Source organism: Mangifera indica, chromosome 17 (assembly GCF_011075055.1).
Source record: "Mangifera indica cultivar Alphonso chromosome 17, CATAS_Mindica_2.1, whole genome shotgun sequence".
Classification (NCBI taxonomy): Eukaryota; Viridiplantae; Streptophyta; class Magnoliopsida; order Sapindales; family Anacardiaceae; genus Mangifera; species Mangifera indica.
Genome location: NC_058153.1, coordinates 6,873,151 through 6,894,576, shown reverse-complemented (window position 1 = coordinate 6,894,576; position 21,426 = coordinate 6,873,151). Strand labels below are relative to the sequence as shown.

The following is a 21,426-nucleotide window of genomic DNA, read 5'->3' as shown; positions in this document are numbered from 1 at the left end:
TTGTCGAAAAAGTTTACACGACAAATTTCATGTCTATTTTAATTAATTTCACCATTTGTTTTCTTGAATCCGAAAAATATAAATACAAAAACTCATAAACATTAACATATTCCTTTTAATAAACCCCCCAAAAAAAAAAAACATACTGTTAGCTTTTACATGCAATTAATTTTAGTTAGTAAATCTATTTATTATATTCGTTTGCAATATTTTACCGCTTTAAATATATTTATTATATATTTTTTTAAAAATATATAAAACACATATTTTATATATTTGTTATTTCAAACATTACAAAATGATTGTTTTATATGTTACTTTATTTTTTAAGTTTTTTTTTGACAAATGATAAAACAAAGTAATATATAAAACTTAATCCAAACAATGACAAGTTTTTTTTTTTTTTAAATAAAAAATCTCTAACAAACCCATATTTGTTCTGATTTCTATTTTTCACCATTAACTCATCATTTCATTGCTCAATTTGTTTATGCAAAGAAATGACAATTCATACTAATAATTCAATCGAGGTGAGAAAGTTATTATTTTATTAGTTTTATATCAAAATAGTCATACGATGATAAATTTTGGACTTCATTATTTGTATTGAAAAAAAAAACTTAAACTCGGATTGATAATGATATGATAAATTCTTTTTTGATTCTATCATTTGACATTAGAGTTTAATCTTAATCCATTCCTATAGAATATTAAAAAAACAAATATGAGTAATCCTATTCTATAACACAATCTCTAAAAATTAACTTTTATTTTGAATCATGGCAATAATGTAGACAGAGATAGACATTTTAGGAATATAATGTAAATTCTCCAGAATTATTTTTATGAGCAATACTGTGCATATCTATTTTGGATACAGAAATATGTACGTATTTATATATGTCATCATATAATTAGGTATTGTTTTGTTTTTAATTCAAAATTATTCAACTATACGATAACATATATAAATACATAAAATAAATATATATAGATTTAATTTTAATTTAATTTATAATTTTTTTATTTTTACTTACTTCAAAAATATTTTTTTATTCTTGAGAATGATATCTATGTGAGTTAACCAAACTTTTCATAATGGGCAAAGGTGGGATATAAATAATTTATTATTATTAAATCTCTTTGTACATATAAAGTAGAAAAATCAATTATAGGTATATATTAAATGGGTATTTCAAAATTCCTTTTAAATCCCAAAAAAAATTGGTGCCAGTGTTGAACTTTGGAAAAAACGTAATGGTTTTGGAATTATTGAACCTAGCAAAATTCCTTTAACTGAATTTCGGAGCTAAAGTATATTGTCCTATTTTCAAAAACATATTCCTAACCATATGCCATATTAATTTTATATAGACATGTTTTGATTTTCTTTCATATCCGGATTTTTTGATTGTATTTTTATAAATATATTTTTTGTTATCTGTTGTATCATATCCGTATTATTTTCGTATCATTTTGTCACAATCCTATATTTATTAACAAGACTTATATATAGTCAGTTTCTATTGTAAAGATTCAAATTTTTTAATGTGCAGATAAAATGTGAGCATGTTATCTTTTACTTTACAATCTGTGTGCTTAGTTAGTAAATACAAGAACAAAAAAAATTGTACATAAATTATACAAATATAACATGACATATAACAAAAAAAACGTTTGTAAAAGAAAACGCCCTAAAATTCGTATACAGAAAAAGTATTGAATATATATATACAGATTTAATACAATACATTATTAATAATAGGTTTCTAAAAATACAACAATATCATAATAATTTTAGTACTTTTCACGAATCTCTTATTGAAAATCAATATAACAATTCAAATGTAAAATATTTAATTAACTATTAAACCTAATATAACATAATTACATAATCAAAATTCTTTGTATAATAAGTAACGCACTAATCAGTGAAGAAAAATAAATAAATTAATCAGTTTATATTTCAGAGTGAATCTTTGTAAAGCCCACAGGAGTGGAAAACACAAAAATTAGAGTTGAGAAGAAAAAAATATTGTTAGATTTTTTTTTAAATAACAATAGTAATTAGTAAATAATTGAAAATAGAAACACAATTTTATACTTTAAGTTTTACTAAAAATTCAAAAAAATGATAAACGTAAAATATAGCATATAATTCATATTTAATACGAAAATGACGTAAAATATATGTTTAATATATTTTGAATTAAAATTTTTTTTCGAATATATTTAATATGTGAATAATATTGAAACATATTTAATAAGTAAATAATATATGTATTTACTAACTAGAGCACTATGATCAAATGTGACTGTGTAGATGGATACATTAAAAATTTTAATGTATATATAAAAATATATATTTATTTATTTACATAGACATGTTATTTGTTTGTTTCATTCTTTAATTTTGTTTTATATGATTTTAAAATCACCTGGAAAATAATAGGGCTAATATAGTAAATGGCACGATAAAATAATTGAACTAGCAGATGCAAAGGCACAAGTTTAAAAAAAAAAAAAAACCCATGAAAGCGGTCCACTAGCCAAACTGCAGAGAGACAGGCTTGTCTCTTCCTCTGTTCTCATCTGTTATCTGCCAACAACAGTCTCTCGTCCTATATCTTCACAAAACTCTTAACGGGCTACTCCCTTTTATCTCCCTCACTCCGGTGATCACTTCTTCTGTTCTGCTTTTGCTGTGTTTCACAAATAAATATGCTGAAGCCTCTTTGCCTTTCTTATTGGATAACTTTCCTTTCTTAGATATTTGTCATTCCTTCACCCTTCAAACATTTACTTGCTTCTTCTTGGATTTTGCAATCTCTTGAAATTTTGGTGTTTTCTTTGCTTCTGCAAGGGTTTTATATTGGTTACTAGGGTGTTCTTGTTTCTAAATTATTAAGTTTGGTGTTTTTGGCTTTCTCTCTCTCTCTCTCTCTTTTTTTTTTAAAATAATTTCGGAACTTTTTAAGGCCTTTTCCTTTCAGGGTTCAGGGTTTTGAAGCTCTTTCCATACATAGAGGAGACTCTTCCTTTGTTCTCGCCAATTCAACCTAAAAGGTTAATTTTGAGCTTTCTTGAATTTGGTTATGTGCTATTTCTTCTCTTTTCTTTAGATTCTGCTTCTACTATTTTATTCTTCCACTGGGTTTTCTTTGAAACTATTTCATGCTTTTGGTACCCTAAATTTTAATTCTCCTGTTTTTCCCCTTTGATTAGAATCATAGCTTGAAATTCAGCTGAATTTCAGGTTCTTAAACCTTAAATTCCTCTTCTGCCAATCTTCCACCAAAAAAAAAAAAGTGTTTTTTGAGCTTTTCTTTGTAGTAAATCCAATTGATTTTGCCCTATTGTTTTGATTTTTTTTAGTTTGAAATCTCTCCTTTTAGATCTTAAAATTCTAGAAGTAGACCATAAAGTGACATAAAACTTCTTTACTGCTATCTACAAAAATGTCTTCATGTTTAAGTGGAGGTGGAAGAACTTATGCATTAGACTTAGACATCATAAAATCTCCATCTTCTTCAACAAGAACTTCACACACTTCTTCACCTTCTTCAACTCTCTCAGAATCAAGCATCTCCCCATTAGCAATCTCCACTCGAAAGCCAAGAACCCCCCGCAAACGCCCGAAACAAACTTACAACGAAGCCGCCGCCCTCCTCTCTACGGCCTATCCCAAAATTTTCTCCACAAAACACTTGACCAGTCCTAGTAAATTCACCAGCCTTCACCAATCTTTCTTCGATGAATCCTCAGAATTGTTGTTGCCATTTCGCGTTTTCGACCACTCAGGTTTTATGCTTCACCAACCAATTCAAGACAAACCCAGATTCTCATTTGAGCGAAAAGTCACAAATTCTTCTGACAAGCCTTGTCAGAGTAATGGTAATGGTGAAGTTGACTTCCAAGGGAATTCCAATTCCATAGGGGTATCCAGTGAATTCGACGAAGATTTTGATGCTGAGTCCATTCTTGATGAAGAAATCGAGGGGGGAATCGATAGCATTATGGGGAATTTGAGAGTCAACAACGATGATTCTAATGTTAATGTTGCTTCTCAAAATTATCAAGTTAACAATTCTTGGTATGCTAATCCAATGGGGTTTGGATTTGGCGGGAAACTGCAGTTCGGAATCGGAATGGGAATGAGAAGAGGAGTAAAGGCATTGAGAAATGTTGATGAAGGAAATTGGTGGAGTTTTCCAACAGTGGATGTTCTTCAAATCTCCCCAAAATTCAACAACAACCATCACCACCAGAACGGTAACAGTAACAGAAAGGGTTCAATTGAGAAAAAGAAAAAGAAGAGGGTTGAAAAAGTTAAGGAAAAAGTCGCCGTTGAGTCCAAGAGTTTGGAATTGTGTTCGGATTCACCTCAAGAAAAATCGATTCCTAAACCCAATTCGGCAGAATTACTGTTGAAACTGAAATACGAGGACGTACTGAATGCTTGGTCTGACCGTGGTTCGCCGTTTTTAGATGAAACTTTGGGCACCGATGTTCAAGGAAATGATGTCTCTGTATGTTTCTCACCTTCCGCCGGCAATTTCTATGATTATAAATTAATTTTGAAATAAGTAATTTTATTATGATATCTATTTATTCCACAATGAAAGTAAGTGCAGTTTGTTTGTGCAGAAAATATGAAATAAATTTTGACTTTTTTGATGTGAATGTAATGCATATTTTTTTATTTACTTTGAAAATGTCTGTACGGGCTGACCTTTTCAGCTTTTATTTTGTTGTTTATGGGACCCATTAAATTATTGCTTCATTCTACAACTTTTTCTTCGCCTTGTTTTCTGAAATCTACGTACGCAAATCAAACGGTTCATATTACTTTAAATATTCTTTTATAATCCAGAACTTGTTTTTCTTCTTTGCCTTTTGCAGCCCAACATGGTCATGGTATTGAAAAATATTAATTTTTTTTAAACATATAAAAATTGATAAAGATTGATCAGAATGTAAGAAAGTGACAGAATTTATTTGATTAAATGACATAATTGTAGCTGATTAAAATGTGGTGCAGGCTACTGAATCATTTCCATTCTTCTAATTTTGGGGCAGGCCAGGCTGGCGCAGATTGATTTATTCTCTGATAGCGGAGTGAGGGAAGCTAGCGTGTTACGCTACAAGGAAAAGCGGCGTACACGTCTTTTCTCTAAGAAGATCAGGTACCAAGTCAGAAAAGTCAATGCTGATCAACGGCCCAGAATGAAGGTATAATAAAAATAAGCACGTGCCCTTTTTTTATGGTAGTTTGTTACTTGTAATTCAAAGGAGAGTGTTAACATTTTCCCACAAAGATTAGCTTAAAAAATACCTTTTTCACTGTGCATAAATCACTATTTTTAATCCAAACTGGAACTTTTTAACTTAGATAATTTAATGCTAGTCACATATTAGAATTATCAAATCACCTCGTATTAAAATCAAGTTGACAAATTTTAATTGCCTTTTATTGGGTGGATTACTTTTGATTAAGTTTTGTTGCGTGGATTACTTTTGATTATGAGTGTGGGTGATGAAAACTTTTTGGATTGAAAAAACAAAATTAGGCAGCACTATAAGGACTGTTTTTTTGGCCAAATTGTGCTTTAGGCTAGACCACATTTCCTCACTCTTGTCACTGTCACCTTCTCCTCCTCTCTCTTCCTCGGTAACCTCCATTTGACACCACCTACATTGATTTTTCCGTTTACTTTACCTTCTTCTATCGTAAATATGACTTTTTATGCACTAATTTCACCCTTTTAGGTTGCCTTGTCATAGATGAAATAACTTTCCAGCAAAATTGTGGCTTAGGTAGTGCCACCTTTTCTTTACCTTCAACCACCTTCTCTTGCTGCTCCTTTCTTCTCCTCATCCCTCTCTCTTTCTCCAATACTATCATCATTGGCCATATTTTTTTAATGGATTTCTCTCTCTCTCTCTCTCTGCTCTACCTTCTTCCACCCTGAATGTGACTTATTATGCATCAATTCTACCTCTTTGGGTTGCCTTATCATCAACGTCTACATCCACCAAGTTGCCAACACTATTTAGCAACATTTTTTGGTTGTGATCTAGCTCACCAACTAACTAAACTTTTATTTTTTTATTTTTTTAATCTTAGAGAGTGAAATAATGATTTTGCCTTTTCATAAATATTTTCTAATTAAGAGAGTTATATTTTGAATGAGAAATTGTGATTTATGTTTTAAGTGGGTGAATAGGTATTTTTAGACCAATCCTTGGATGGGGGAGAACATTAATCACTCTTAACAGGATAATCGGGAAGATTAGATCATCACTCTTCATCCCCTCACATAATATTATTGGTTAAAATCAAGAATTATATTATAACTTGTGCATTAACTAGAGTTAATGTACAATTTATATTTATTTTTCAGAATTATGAAATAATAAAAATATCCGTAATATTAAGTTTAGGTGTTGAAAAAGGGTTGAAGAAAAATATTATTAAATTATTATATTGTGTAATTCATGAGAATTGACTAATAGTTCACTACATAGAACACTCAAATAGATATTTGTTATTTAATAGCAGGGCTTTTTTAAACAAAATTATATGTACCCATTTTGAGTATATAAATGGACATATATTTTATGTGTGTCATCATATGATTGGATAATTTTAAATTAAAAATAAAATAATATTCAATTACATGATAACATATATAAGTGTAATCTATTTATATATATAAAATAGATACTTATAGTATTACTCAGGGTTTTTATATTATAGTATTTGTAAGTTGTACGATACTTTTATTTATTAGTAAAACTTGTATATAGAATTCCCATTTTGTTAGTAACGAATTATTAATTATTTAGTCATAAAATGGTACAAGTTATGGTTAAAATATTTTAAAATTGATTATTATGATAATATTGCATTTTAAATTATTTAAATTTTTAAAAAAAGGACAATTAATTATTAGAATGAGTACTAATTTGATACAAAATTTGCAATGTAACAGGGACGCTTTGTGAGGCGCCCAAATTCTACCACCACTGCTCAAGAGGAAAAGCAGAGAAAGAAAGTAATGCTTTCTGATTTGTGAACATCAAACTTTTTTTTTTTTTTTTTTGGGGTCTTTGCTGCTTTTTTTCTTTCTTTCTTTCCATATTTGTTTCTCCAACACTAGAAAGCTAAAGAGACAGGAGATCAGTTAAACAGAGTGATGAGAAATAGGCATTCAAATTTTTGTTTATATAATCTCTACTTATTTATTATATATATTGCTATGGTTTTCCAAATTAAGAGAGAAAAAAAAAAAAAGAATTTAATATATACTGGAGATGGATGAAAAATAAAAAAATAAAAAATGGTGGGTGCAAAGACTTAACTACTTCGGCAGAGGAATGGGCCTTGAGCTCTTAATCGTTCCCACCTTGTGTCACAAGGATAAGCAAATCACCCATTTGAAATCACAACTGTTGCAAACCTAACTTAAATTTCTAATTTCTATCATGTATGTGTGAATATGTCGCTCGAAATGCCCATTTGAAATGAGTTGGAAGAGAATTTTTGAAATATTTTTTCTTTCGAGGGCTGAAGCAACAAGCACCATGAAAACTACTCTGTTTTGAGATCTCTTGCTTCGTGCCCTTTCCGAAACAGATTACTGATTCAAGGCTTGATAGACATTTTAATTTTATATAGAGCTTGATTAGTGATTACATCACTTCATTTCTTAGGGTAGTTGATGAAAGTTCAAACCATTCAACAAGCATGGAAAATAGAGAAGAAAATTAAGGTTGTTGAGTCTTACTGATTGCAAAAAGGGAAAACTGGCCAAATCATGAAGTGAAGAAAGCCCTAGTAGATGAAAAAGATAGAGCTCAAGTCTCCTTAAGCAAGGCAGAAGTGAAACCACTTTAAACTAAACTAATTTTAGGTGATGGGAACTATGTTGGAATTAGAATTCCGTCCAACTTTATATTATTTGAGAATCATTAGTTGGGCATTATTAAATTATTAATTAATTTAAATAGCCATTTTAAAGGGTTTATCTAAAATAGCCTTCTACTTGAGGGTTATATCATGGCCAAATGACTATTTCCCACCCAAGGTTTGATGTTTTCTCAAGTTTTCACCCTTTAACTATGGAAACACCAAACACCCATCTATGACCGGTTAGATTTAACAAAACCCTAACCCCTGAAAATTTAATCTCATTTTCCCCCTTAAAAGTTTAAAAACTAACATTTTTTTCCTAAGCTAAGTTTGAAAAGATCGCATTCCCTCCCTAGGGTTTATTTCCAAACCCTTTCACTTTCTCCGGCGCCATCTCCGGCCATCTTCCCCTCCCGACGGTTTCTCTTCCACCGATGGCCCCCCTCAACTCCACCCTAACTCATTCGACGCAGAGAGAAGTCGTCCGGGAAGAGAAATCGTCTTCCCAGACAATGAAGACGAGATCGATTGATCTCGTCTTCATCGTCTTGGAAGACGATCGTCTTCCCAGATGAAGATGACTCATCTTCCCAGAGGACGACGAGTCGTCTCGTCTTCGTCTGGGAAGACAATCGTCTTCTTAGACGATGACAACTGGGAAGACGAAGAACTTCATCTTCCCCGATGAAGTTCTTTGTCTTCCATGGTTTTTTCGACTCCGATCGGGCGTCCAAATAGGAGGAAAGAGACCGCTGGAAGGAGAGGATGCTTCGGGAGGGAGAAGTCGTCGGCAATGGAGCCGCAGATGTCGTCGAAGATTTCAAAATGAAACCCTAGGGTGAAACTGTGATTTTTTAAAACTTAGGCTGGGGGAAAATTTTAGTTTTTAAAGTTTAGAGGGCAAAATTAGATTTTATTTTAGTTTATTTTTAATATTATAGAGAAAATGATAATTTTACCCTTACCACCGTTAGGGTTTTATTAAATCTAACCGACCATAGATGGGTGTTTGGTATTTTCATAGTTAAAGGGTGGAAACTTGAGAAAACATCAAACCTTGGGTGGGACATAGTCGTTTGGCCTTATATCATTATAGTCAATATATTAGAGTTGAATGAAATTACCCTTATATAAAGAAAATTTTGACTCATTTTGATTATTTGCAAAAATTCATCTCAAAGTTTCTAACTAATTATCCGACCATAAACAAACCATTCTCATACTCTCACTTTTATCCATAGGGGAGGCAGTCATTGTTTACAGTGGTAGTTGTTGTAAACCTTGCCATCGATCTTCCCGTCGAACTTGAAGAATTTAAGTGATTTTAGTAAGGATGTGCACTATCGGTTTACTGCCACTTCAAAATTTTTTCAAACCAATTAAAAAAATAGTTTAAAAAATTTTCAAATTAAACTAAATTATCAAACTAAACTAAAAAAATATGTTTGACCTAGTTTAAATTATGGTTTAAACCTTTTAAAATAATTCACTTTTAAATATATATCATTTAGTATAATTAACTGAATCATAATTTTTTAAAATATAATATAAATATATAAAATAAATATGAAATATGAGTATAATATATATTTAATAAAAATGACGAAATAAATATGAGAAAAACAAGTTGCATACTTAATTAGTTATCAAAAATTTTTGTCAAATATAGTTATATAGATGTATTTAAAAAAAAACAATTTACAGTTTGAAAATTGCTTAAACTATAACCTAAACTGAAAAAAGCGGTATGAAAAATTTGCAATCCAAACCAAACTATATTATAAACCAAATCGAACCAAACTATAATTTTTAAATGATTCGGTTCAGTTTTACGATTTAAATTGAATTATACACACCTCTAGATTTTAATATATAAAATGGAGAAAAATGTTAGTACAAACTATTTCTCGCATAAATTGAGGATGCTGAATTGCAAAAACAAATCATTGATGTTTTCATTATTGCTGTTGTTCTGTTTGTAAAAGCAAAAATCGACATTCTTGCCTATTTGCAAAAGCAAATTGTGGTTATTTATATTTATGCAATATTTATAGTTTTTTCCTCATTTACAAAAGCAAATTATGGTTATTTACATTTATGTAATATTTATAATTGTTTTCCGTTTGACACGATTCACCATCTAGAATTTATAACCCTTGAAAAAATAATTAAATAAAATGTCCTAGAAAGACAAATCTAAAACCACTATTTTTTTCCGATATCATATCCAAGAAGGACTGTGAGTTGAATATGCGGAGATAATGATGGATCCACTAGATTAATGAAGAAATTTGAAAGATAGATTTGAATATCTAATTTAATAATACTCTCAATGACTGTGTAATTTAGTAAAACTCTATTATATTCTAAATCTTTCCTTGATTGAAGTGTTATGGAAGAAAAATTATTTGAAAATATGTTATAGAAAACATTCTCCATCTTTCATCTCTAAAATATGTTATTGTAGTATTATTATCGAGAAAAGATTAATAGAATGTTTCTTTGTTGATGAAAAACCATCAAACTCGCCCCATTAGCACTACACTATTCCCTAAAATTAACACGACTATCAGTAGTAATTATTGTTGGTGTGAATAAGATCATGAATGAAATAATTTTCGACCCAAAGATGATTATAATAAAAAATTTCAGTCATACCATCAGATATGGATTACGACAGAAGCAAAATTAAGAGTAATGTAGAGTTAATTACAAAACAATAGATGTAGTCATAAATGTCATTGGTTGAGTATCTATTGTACTCACAAATATTAGGTGCATCTGTATTAAACGTGTATACAAAATAGAATAATATTTATTGATAATTCAAATCTTGTCGATCTAACAAATTTTGATGTTTTAAAACTTCTTTCAAGAGTAAGAATATATGTCATTTAACTAATGACATGAATGCTAAAGATTTTCATAATTAGAATCCATCATCTTTCCTTATTTTAGAGTCATGAATATTATTTGGTGTTTTTACCATGTTCTTTTTACTTTCACTATTTTGTGTACGTTATAACTAACATAATTTTTAAATAAAAATATATGAACTCCAAAATTGAAGCATTAATTTTAAAAACTGATAATGGAGACATATGTTTGGTGAATAGTGTAATAATACATGCAATTCTTAAGGAAAATAAAATTTTCTTAACTTCAGCATTGATTAAAGCTAGAGTAAACACAATTTCAGGGTTAATGAACTGGTACGTGTTGTCGTTGACACCCAAATTAAATCCTAAATTCATGCAACAAAAATGTAGTAAAGGAAAGTAGAGATCGTTCCCTCAAAGAGCTTTGATTAGTATATCGTCATAAATAAATCGAAACAAGAAAATAAGGAGGGTTTTGAATTAAATGCAAATTAAAAATAATAAATAAAAATTCAGCGAAATAATTTAAAACAATTAATCAATTAAACAAACCTTGGTCTACGGTCACATTCACCATTGGAACTACGATTGATCATCGAAATAAAATATTAAATTAATTATTCAAATGTTCATTGTGGTATTAAATTTATCTATTCTTTCTTACGATTAGTTAACCAAAAACATGTATTCTAATTAACCCTTATTGATTAATAATTCGGATATGATCTCAAATTTAATTAAACAATAGCATTACGAATTAGAAAGACTAACGAAGCAAGACAACACAAATGTATGACATTGCATTTAATCCAGTTGATTATTTTCCTAGGATTTACAGTTTCTGACGTAGCAAACGATAAACCTAGTTGCCACTTCGATTAGATGGATTGAACAATTACGGATTCAACACCTAAACTAGCAATAGATTATATTAATTGATAAACTAATTGCGCACCTTAGAAATCAATCAACACAATCATGAAAAAATAATTCAGAAAAATAATCAATACTCAAATAATTAAAAAGATGCATTAAAGAACAAAACTAAATCTCACAATCATTGTAGTTCCATGGTTTCAGATCCCTTCAACCAAGAGAAATTATTCAGCCACTGTAGACCATATTCTTCTCTCTAATTATCTAATTACAATGGTGAATTCTCTCAGCAGAATAAAAAAAAATATATATATATATATTATCTCCCTACTAAAAATCTGGAAAAATAAAAGTCAATCCTAATCTCTTAATCCAACCAAGCAAAGTGATACATATCTTCCCAAAAAGGAAGGTGTATATCCTTCCTCCAAAAATATCCTTCCTTATCTATCTCAATTAATCCTCTTTTCCAGCTAGTAATTATCCCTTTTCTAGGAAGCAAATCTTGATATTTTGTGGACCCTTGCAGCTGATCTGGGCGTCAGATTTAATTTTCGAATTATGCTTTTCTCATTTCACGTGCCCACGCCTAGTCAGCATCACGAAATTTTCAGATTAATAGGTCTGCTCCAATTTTTTATCTTTTTGGCCCAACTTACTCCAAAAATGCTCATAGCTTCCTAAATACGAAAAGATAAGTAATTCCATTAGATTGAATTAAATTTCCACACAACATAAGAGAATTATAAATCAAAATAATAACAATTAATGGCGTTATCATGAACCTAACTGAAACTCTAGAAGAGCCACCATTTTCTTGTAAAACAAGACTAAATTAAGCATCATGATGTATTTTATTCAAGTAGATCTAGAAGAAATCTACTTAGTTTTAAAAATATAAGAAATATTAGTTATCATATTGAAACTATGAGTGAAAATGGTGTAGAATTTCTCTGTATAGTTGGAAATGCTTTTGAAAAAAGGCATGTATTAGAAAAATTGTTTGTTTTATCATCTGAATTGTATTATACAATCATAAAAATAATTGAAACCTATGTAGTATCGAATCAGAAGTTTTTTGATCCAAAATTTTTTATGCCTTGACATGATTATTTGGGTTACCTAGGATCTACAATGTAGGATTGTTAAAAATTCACGTGAACATTCACTAAATTATCACAAGATTTTATAGTCTAGTGAAAAGTTTCGCATTGCTTGTTCACAAGACAAATTAGTAGTCAAACCATCGCCTTCTAAAGTTGGAGTTGAATCCTCATCATTCCTACATAGGATTCAAGAGACATATGTGAACTCATTTATCCACAAAGTGAGTCATTTCATTATTTCATGGTTTTAAACGTTGCATTTGTGTGATGGTCTCATATTTGTTTATTACCAACTCAGAATGTTGCCTTTGCTAAATTATTAGCACAAATTATCAAATTGAAAACATATTTCTCAAATTATCCGATCAAGTCAATATAACTAGATAATACTAGTGGATTTATATCCAAGACATTTGATGATTATTGCATATCTATGGGGATGTTTAGCATCCAATATCGTATGTCCATACTCAAAATAAATTAGCTGAGTCTCTTATCAAAAGACTCTAGGTAATTACATGTACTTTATTACTAAAAACTCAATTATCAAATTCTATGTAAGGATGTACTATATTACATATTGCAACGTTAATTCACTTGCAACCTTTTTCTTATCATCATTATGCTCCTCTACAATTAGTTCTTGGTCACCAACCTAACATATTCTATTTGAAAATATTTGTTTGCATTGTATATGCCTCTATTTCAACTCCTTAACAAACTAAAATAGGACCATAATATCGTTTGAGAATTTATATTAATATAATTAATTATTTATTATCAGATATCTTGAACCATTGATAAGTGATCTTTTTATTGTACGCTTTACAGAATGTCACTTTCATGAGACAATATTCCCACCTTTAGGAGAAAAGAAAATGTCTCCTGAAATTAGACAGAACTCACTTGGGACTTACTCACTATGTCACATCTAGATTCTTACATATCCCAAAATGAAACTGAAGTGTAGAGGATAGTGTGTTTACAAATTATTATCAACCAAAAACCTAGTGCATTTGTAGATATGACAGAAATGATAAGATCACACATGCCAGATGCCAACACACTAGCAAGCACTACACCATAAAATGTCTAATGTAGCGGTTGACTTTTGTTGCTAGAAGCTTATAAAACTGTGATCGTAGACTTTAGACTTTAGACAACGAAATCGTAGCTACTGAAATGCCTCTACTGCATTAGGTAATAGGTAACAGTTTTTTTTTTATTAGCTAATAGTAAAAATAACTGTTGCATTCGTAACCAAAATACAATGGTTTTGGTGCGATCTAAGTTATCGGTTTGTTTAGTCCTTAATGCAATGGTTTCGGTTACTAAAAGCAACAATTATTAGAAACTTTAGGCAACAATTATAAGTTATTTTAAGCAATGGATTGTGTCATTTTCAAGCAACACTTATTGAGCTAAGACAACAATTATCAAAGACATTAGACAATGATTATAAACTATTTTAAACAACGAATTGTATCATTTTTAAGCAACGACTATTTAGCTAACACAACGATTATAAAAAATATTAGACAACAATTTTAAATATTTTAAGCAACATATTGTGTCATTATTAAGTAATGATTATTTAGCTATTGCAATGGCTTGTAATACTGTAAAGACAACTATTTAAATGGTTAAAACAACAATTGTATATTTGTTGTTGCATTAGCTACATGTATTTAATACAATGGTTTGCTATATGATACAACAGTTTTGTTTTTTTTTTTCTTTTGCCCTATTTTAAATAGATAATATTTTTGACTCAAGGAGTCATTATGCTCTTATTTTGATGATTATTAGTTAATATGTCCCTAAACATATTAACTAATGATTTTACTTGAGTGTGAGCTTAGATTGCAAGAATTGATTTAATACACTTGAAGGAGTTTCAAGATGGAAATAAAAGAGAAGACTCAATTGAAGAATTCTTGAAGATTTGAAGTAAAACTCAAGTTTAGGTAGACATGTTTGTAATTTGGAGCATTCGTTTTGATTAGAATATTTATTTGCATGGGATAGCTCACTTGAAAACTCATTTTTATATCCTTCACATTTTGGGTTAAAATGTCGTTTTGCAAACTTATTGGGTTAAACCAAGTTTTTCACTAAAGTTTATTAATTCATTTAAAATGATGAAGTTTTGTGAACTATATTTTCATATCTTAAAGTTAGTTTTGAAAGAATTTTCAAAAATAAGTTAAATTGTCACTTTTCAAAGTTTTAGGGGTCAAATTGTAATTTTTGAAAATTTAGGGAGTAAAATGCAATAAAATTTGATCGACCGAATTTGACTGATCGAATTCTTCAATGGTAGCTTTCGAATTGTCCAGAAGCCATGTATTTTGGCTTTCAGAAATTCGGTTGATCGAATTAAATCCGGTCGACCGAATTTTGGTTTGAATTTTTTAACGGCTAGTGCCACGGCACCATGGGAGTGTCACATCACATCCGGTTGACCAAATTACATTCTGTCGACTAAATTGTGCGTTTTCTGGAAAACTAAAACGGTTATTCTTTGTGCACAACGGTAACTTTCCTTATTTTTCCCTATATAAACCCAATCAAATTCGTTCGAAAAGAACTTTTGCCACCAAAAACTTTCATATATTTGAGAGCAAATTAGTTTTGAGCTATTTACTTGCAAATTCTTTTCTCTAATCAAAACCCTTGTTTATACACTTTGTAATTTCATTTGCATTGGGTTGTATTAAACTTAAACTTTCATATACACTCTTTGAGAGATATCATATTTCAATTTCGTACTAAAATTCATATTATAAAAAGTGAGGTTCACTCCTGGAGAGATTAGAAAATTTCTAGTGAGAGAAATTGAGCTTTAACATTTGTAAAGGTTAATAGCACCTTGAAAGTTATTTTGGTTGTGAAAAAAATCTTGGTTGAGGTTTTGGTCAACCAAGGATTAGTGGAATACTCCAAGGGAGAAAGCTTGGAAGAGTGGACGTAGGCCGGGTTGAGTCGAACCACTATACATCGCGTGTTTGATTTTCTCTTCCCTTAAACTCATACTTTATGTTATGTTATTTTGATTATGTTGATTATTTGAAATATTTTAGTTATTCTTATAAATTAGATTAAAAATAGACAACATTCATTGATTTGAATAAATTACTTTAATTCTCAAATTTAGTAAAGATTGTTTTAAAATTGTCTAATTCACCCCCCTCTTAGGCCATTCGATCCTACAAATATATGGTCTAATAATATTAAAATAGGTAATCAAATAAGTAATAGAAGAATAAAAAACAAAGTCATGTATTGTAACAAAAAAAATTTCAATTCAAAGTCAAAATAATCCAAATTTGTATAATAAGTAGTTAACATAAATAATTTTAACACATCTCATTATAATCCAAAAAGAGAATTTATGTACATCCTCCAAAGACACCTAAATCACAAGTGTTCTCACTAATCATAAAAATGTCCACTCTTTTTCTACCATCATAAATCACCATCCTTCAAAAAAAATAGAAAAAAAAAGTCAATTAAATTATTATTTAACCAAATATTAGAATATAAATTTATAAACCACTATGTGCTCACATGTCACAAAAACTATAATCCATCTTATATTTGAACTAATAACTTGTACATATAATCCACTATGGTCAAATTTTATTGCAACAACTAACAAAATTGAAGAAAATCCAATCACTGTACAATTTTTCATTGGTAAATGCAAATCAAATTGCAATCGACAAAAATTTATATTAAAGTACGTAAATAATTGCCAAACAAACTTATCATAATTATTTTATAAAATAAATGATATTAACTTTTAAAAAATATAGTCTTATTACCTTTAATTGTTTTGTGCAATTGAAGTACCTTAAAAGGAACTAACTCCTACAATCAACAAACTAAGTGTATCCACATTCATATCTGAGTCAACTCCTCTGATTAATAAACTAAGTGCTCATATACTATATGATCACTCATATCCCTTCGGTCAAATTGGGCCATGATTTCTAAATACCAAATACTAATCATAGACTTCTAAATAAAAAATATTCAAATATTAATTGATTCTAATTGTATGTTAAACTATTGCATCAACACCAAACCATTACCCAAATTTAATGCCCAAAACGACAAAATTGAGGCTGACTTCTACACAATTAACTTTAACTTTATAATCATGACAAGAAACTAATATAACACCTAACATGAATGGTAGAGTGAGGAGTCAACGTCCAACTTATAATATATTCATAAAAAACATAACACCTAACATAATATAAGAACAATATTGTATCTCATCATACAACTTATTCATGTGATAAAACATCCATAAAATCAAGGACTGGTTTACAAATAACAATACCAATAATTAATAATAAAACTTTGCTTTTATATTGTATCTTATTCTATATGAAAGGAAATTGTTGCTACTGAGAAAAATAGATACAAATTTACACAAGGTTTTTTCTAATAAGATTTTAATAGAAAAGTAAGATTTAATAGAAAAAATAAAGCATGGAGGTTTGGGATTTAGTAGAAAAAAATAAGGGCCTTTTTTTTTTTTTTTCTATGTAGCTATGATATTATGATAATTAATTGAAAAAGGAAGAGAGATTTTTATATTTTAAGCTTGGGAATTAAAACTATGTTGTTTTGGATTTCTTGAAAAGCTTAAATTGGTTCAACCTGAGTAGGTTTAGATCCAAACTAAATTGGTTTTGTCTCAGAAATTAGCTCAATTTGACTAGATAGAGTCAAACTTCTTCTAGTTTGGGTTTGACTTGGTTTCAAGAACTAGCGACTCTCCTAGTTTGAACTCATCTTGAATTTGATTTTAGTTGAATTGATCTAAACCAACTTTCAAGACTAAGTCAACTTGATTTAGGATTGGCGTGACAAAAGAAAACTGAATGTTTTACAAAATTCAGGATTAGCAGGGAGCTCAGTTTTACTATTGAATACCTGAAAAGGAGAATTTGAAATGAAGAATTTAGGAAAAACAAAATATTATCTCAACCAACAAATTATGCACAATTCACATAAAATACTTATTAATCAATTATCATATATTGAAAAATTGTTGAAACACTTTAATATGGATAAGACTTATATTTTAAGCACTCAAATAGTTGTTCGATCTTTTGATTAAAAAAAAAGACTCATTTCATCCTAAAGAAGAAGGTGAAAAGATACTCGGTGTTGAAGTATCTTATCTTAATGCTATTTATGTTTTACTATATTTAGCCTAATATACTAGACAGTCTAGACTAGATATATCTTTTATAATGAATTTATTGGTCTGATTTAGCTCTGCACCTGCCAGTTATCATTAGAACAGAATCAAACATATGTTTCATTACTTATGTGAAATTGAAGATTTGAGATTTTTCTGTTATATCAAATACCCTAAATATCCTAGTTTGGTTGGGTGTGTAGATGCGAATTATCTTTCTGCTCATAAAACCTGCTCACAGACGAGATATGTTTTTACTTATAATGACACAACAATATCGTGACACTCTACCAAATAGACATTTGTTGTAACATCTTCAATTCATTCAAAGATTCTAGCTTTCTGTGAAGCCAAACAGGAATTTATATGGTTATGGTCTATCATCTATCATATCCAAAATACATGTAGTATTTCTTTCATAATAGACACTATTTTCATATTATATGGAGACAATGTAGCATGTATTACCCAAATTAGAGGAGGATATATTAAAGGAGACAAAATCAAACATATCTCATTGAAGTTCTTTTACACTTATAAGTTCCAATAAAGTCAAAGGATTGATATCAAACAAATATGATCTAATAACAATCTTGTAGACTTATTCACGAAGACATTACTGACATTAACATTTGAAAAGTTAATGTATAACATCGGTATATGATGACTCAATAAACAACCAAATTAATCTTAATACAAAGAGAAAGAACATTTATCAAGTAGAGCAAATTTTTGAAATGTGTTACATATTAGACAATATGTGCACTGTACTATTTCTTCTTTTGCTAAGTTTTGTTCCATTGGTTTTTCCTAATAAGGTTTTTAATGAGACAATTTAAACACATCTAACCCCATATTACAAGATATTAAATAATTACGTTTCTTTGCTTTAGTTTTTATCCTACTAGGTTTTTCTTTAACAAGGTTAATATATTATTTGTATGTGGTAAAAATCTAATAGGAAGTATTATATATATTTATATTTCCCTCCCACTAAGCAATATGCATTGGGTGGAGAATTTGGGTAGTGGATAATGGTTATAAATAGCCCTTTTTTATGTTGCATTGTTACTGAAGCTCTTCTTCATTTTAATACACACTATTCTGTCATTTATAATACAAGGTAGACATGTTAAATGGGTTAGGCTGCAAGTCGACCTAACCTAAAGCTCGAAAAAATGGCCTAGCCCAAAAGGACCTGACATGCACTATAGAAAATTATAGGCCTTTTGGTTTGTGTCCTAGGCTTTAGCATCAAGCCTATGGGTTGTCTGTTACTATTTACTTAATAATTAAAAAATTAATTAATTAATATAAAAAATATTTTTTATTAAAATCAACGGGTCTGTCTATTTAAGGGTTAACATGACTTGACTCTATATACATAAGGTTGTGTCTGGGCCTTATATATTTTTTAGGTTGACTTGGTTTGAAGGCTTGTAACTGTGCGGGCCTTGGGCTTGACACTACCCTAGGTTTAGTGGGTTGCACCAGAGCTAGCCTAGCCCACTAATGCCTCTAATACAAGGCATCTGCACCTTTTGCTTTAATATATACATTCAAGCATACTCTCTTCAAATTTTACATTTTGCCTCTTTAAATTTTTATCGTATTAGAGTTTCTTTTATTATATCTACAATAATATTAAGATATTGATTATATCCAAATAATATGTAGAATATTCACTAACATTTTTATCCTAAATAAAATAAGATTATTTTAATTAATATGCCTTCATAAATATTCTGTGAATTTAAAATTAATTACCATCTAAAAATTAAAAAAACCTTAAAAATAAATATAAAAGAGTAAGACATAAAACTGGGACATTAATTGTTTTAACCACATTTTTTGCCTACTATACATATGTAACAACTTATTTTTCACTATACATATTTAGTTCAATACACAATAAATCAAAAATAGCCTTGCGAACTTGGCCAAGCAATCAAATCGCCAAGCCAAGCTTTCAAAAGGCAACCACCACCAATAAGCCAAGTCATTGATTATTAATGGACAGATCAGGCTGACCAACAAGTCATTATCGCTCCATCGATGTCATCGACATCGTTCAATCATTGATAACTGGGTTTTCATCTGCTTTCACTAGTTTCATTGTTGATTTGTACTCAACTTCACTAGTTTTCATCAAATTTCAAGCGTAAACACCTCAATAATGTTAAATAAGGTGAGTATTGACCGAATATTTCTAGATTTCCACTCATTATGGCCGATTTGCTTAGTTTTTCCTTAGGTTGATTTGAGTTTTCTTATATTTGATTTTATTATATTGAAATAGTGTTTTGATTAGTAGAAATAATTTATATGAGTTGGGAAAATGTTAGTTTTTTTAGGGATATGTGTAGCTACTAGGTTGGTTGATTGACTAAACACCTGACTAGCTAATTTTTTTTTTTTTAAATTTGGTTGGCCAGATGCTTGGATGGCCAACTAAACAATTTTTATTGAAAAATGGTTGGTTGGTGGACCAAACACCTGACTAACCAATTTTGTTTTTTTTAAATTTGGTTGGTCAGCTAGCCATCTAATAGTTTCTTTGAAAAAAGGTTGGTTGGCCGACCAAACACCTGACTAGCCAATTTTTTTTTAAGAAATTTGGTTAATTGGCCAGTCAACCACCCGATGAGCCACTTTTTTTAAGAAATTGCCTTAGTTGTCTAGCCAAACACCGAACCAATCAATTAGAAATTCACAAAGTGAATGAAATTATTCATAAGTCACATAAATTATTCTAAAAGTATTGGATTACATAAATTATGACTAAAAATTATAAATTAATGATTTAACAAATAAAATTAAGAATCTTGCTTGTTTTCGCTAATTTAGTTGTTTTTTTGTGGTTCGTTTAAGAAATTTCTTATCAATAAGTGAGATGATAAGTTTAGGTTTCATATTGCACACAAATTTCAAGGCCATATGATTGTCAAAACAAACTTATAAGGAATCACAAGGATCTATTCTAGCCTCAGTATGACTCAAAGCAACATATTTTAGGCATTTTTAAGCATGCAAGAACATCAAATAGCTCCATACTCATACACTTAGTGTTATTTCATCTTATAAACCACAAGGATCCTATAAGAGAGTTATGCTTCCAAGTAAATGGTGTTGATGTTTAGTTTAGCCTTGTGGAGTTTGCCTTAGTGACTGGGCTAATTTTTAGTGATATATGAATGTGTCATCATATGTACACATTTCAAGGGTCCTTTGATTGAGGCAACAATACTTTTCAAGAGTTGCACCAATTAATTATAATGATATGAAAGCGGCGATTGAGACACATTGTTGGGGTGATTGTAACGAGGGTACAGTGAAGCTAGTTGTCCTCTATTTTACACATAATAGGTTGATGGGGGTAGACATTAAGAAGGTTATCCAAAATCGGTTCATACATTTAGTAGATGACTT

The 21,426-nt window shown here is 29.7% G+C and overlaps 1 protein-coding gene across 3 annotated transcripts; it reads left to right on the top strand.

The window, feature by feature from the left end:
• Positions 1–2,533: 2,533 nt before the first annotated feature.
• LOC123200952 (protein CHLOROPLAST IMPORT APPARATUS 2-like) lies at positions 2,534–7,229 on the top strand. Of its 3 annotated transcripts, XM_044616374.1 has the most exons (3): positions 2,535–4,529; positions 5,080–5,232; positions 6,996–7,229. In XM_044616374.1, the coding sequence occupies exons 1-3, from the start codon at positions 3,459–3,461 to the stop codon at positions 7,077–7,079; spliced, it is 1,308 nt and encodes a 435-aa protein (XP_044472309.1). In that variant the 5' UTR covers positions 2,535–3,458; the 3' UTR covers positions 7,080–7,229. The 3 variants fall into 3 exon arrangements, with proteins under 3 accessions (XP_044472311.1, XP_044472310.1, XP_044472309.1); XM_044616376.1 differs by lacking the exon at positions 6,996–7,229 and having other exon boundaries at positions 2,534–4,529; positions 5,085–5,232; XM_044616375.1 differs by lacking the exon at positions 6,996–7,229 and having other exon boundaries at positions 2,534–4,529; positions 5,042–5,178.
• Positions 7,230–21,426: the final 14,197 nt, after the last annotated feature.

Coding starts and splice junctions, on each gene's coding strand:
- LOC123200952 (XM_044616374.1), top strand. CDS start 3,459: ATGTCTTCATGTTTAAGTGGAGGTGGAAGAACTTATGCATTAGACTTA. Junction 4,530..5,079: donor TTCAAGGAAATGATGTCTCT/GTATGTTTCTCA, acceptor ATTTTGGGGCAG/GCCAGGCTGGCGCAGATTGA. Junction 5,233..6,995: donor ATCAACGGCCCAGAATGAAG/GTATAATAAAAA, acceptor GCAATGTAACAG/GGACGCTTTGTGAGGCGCCC.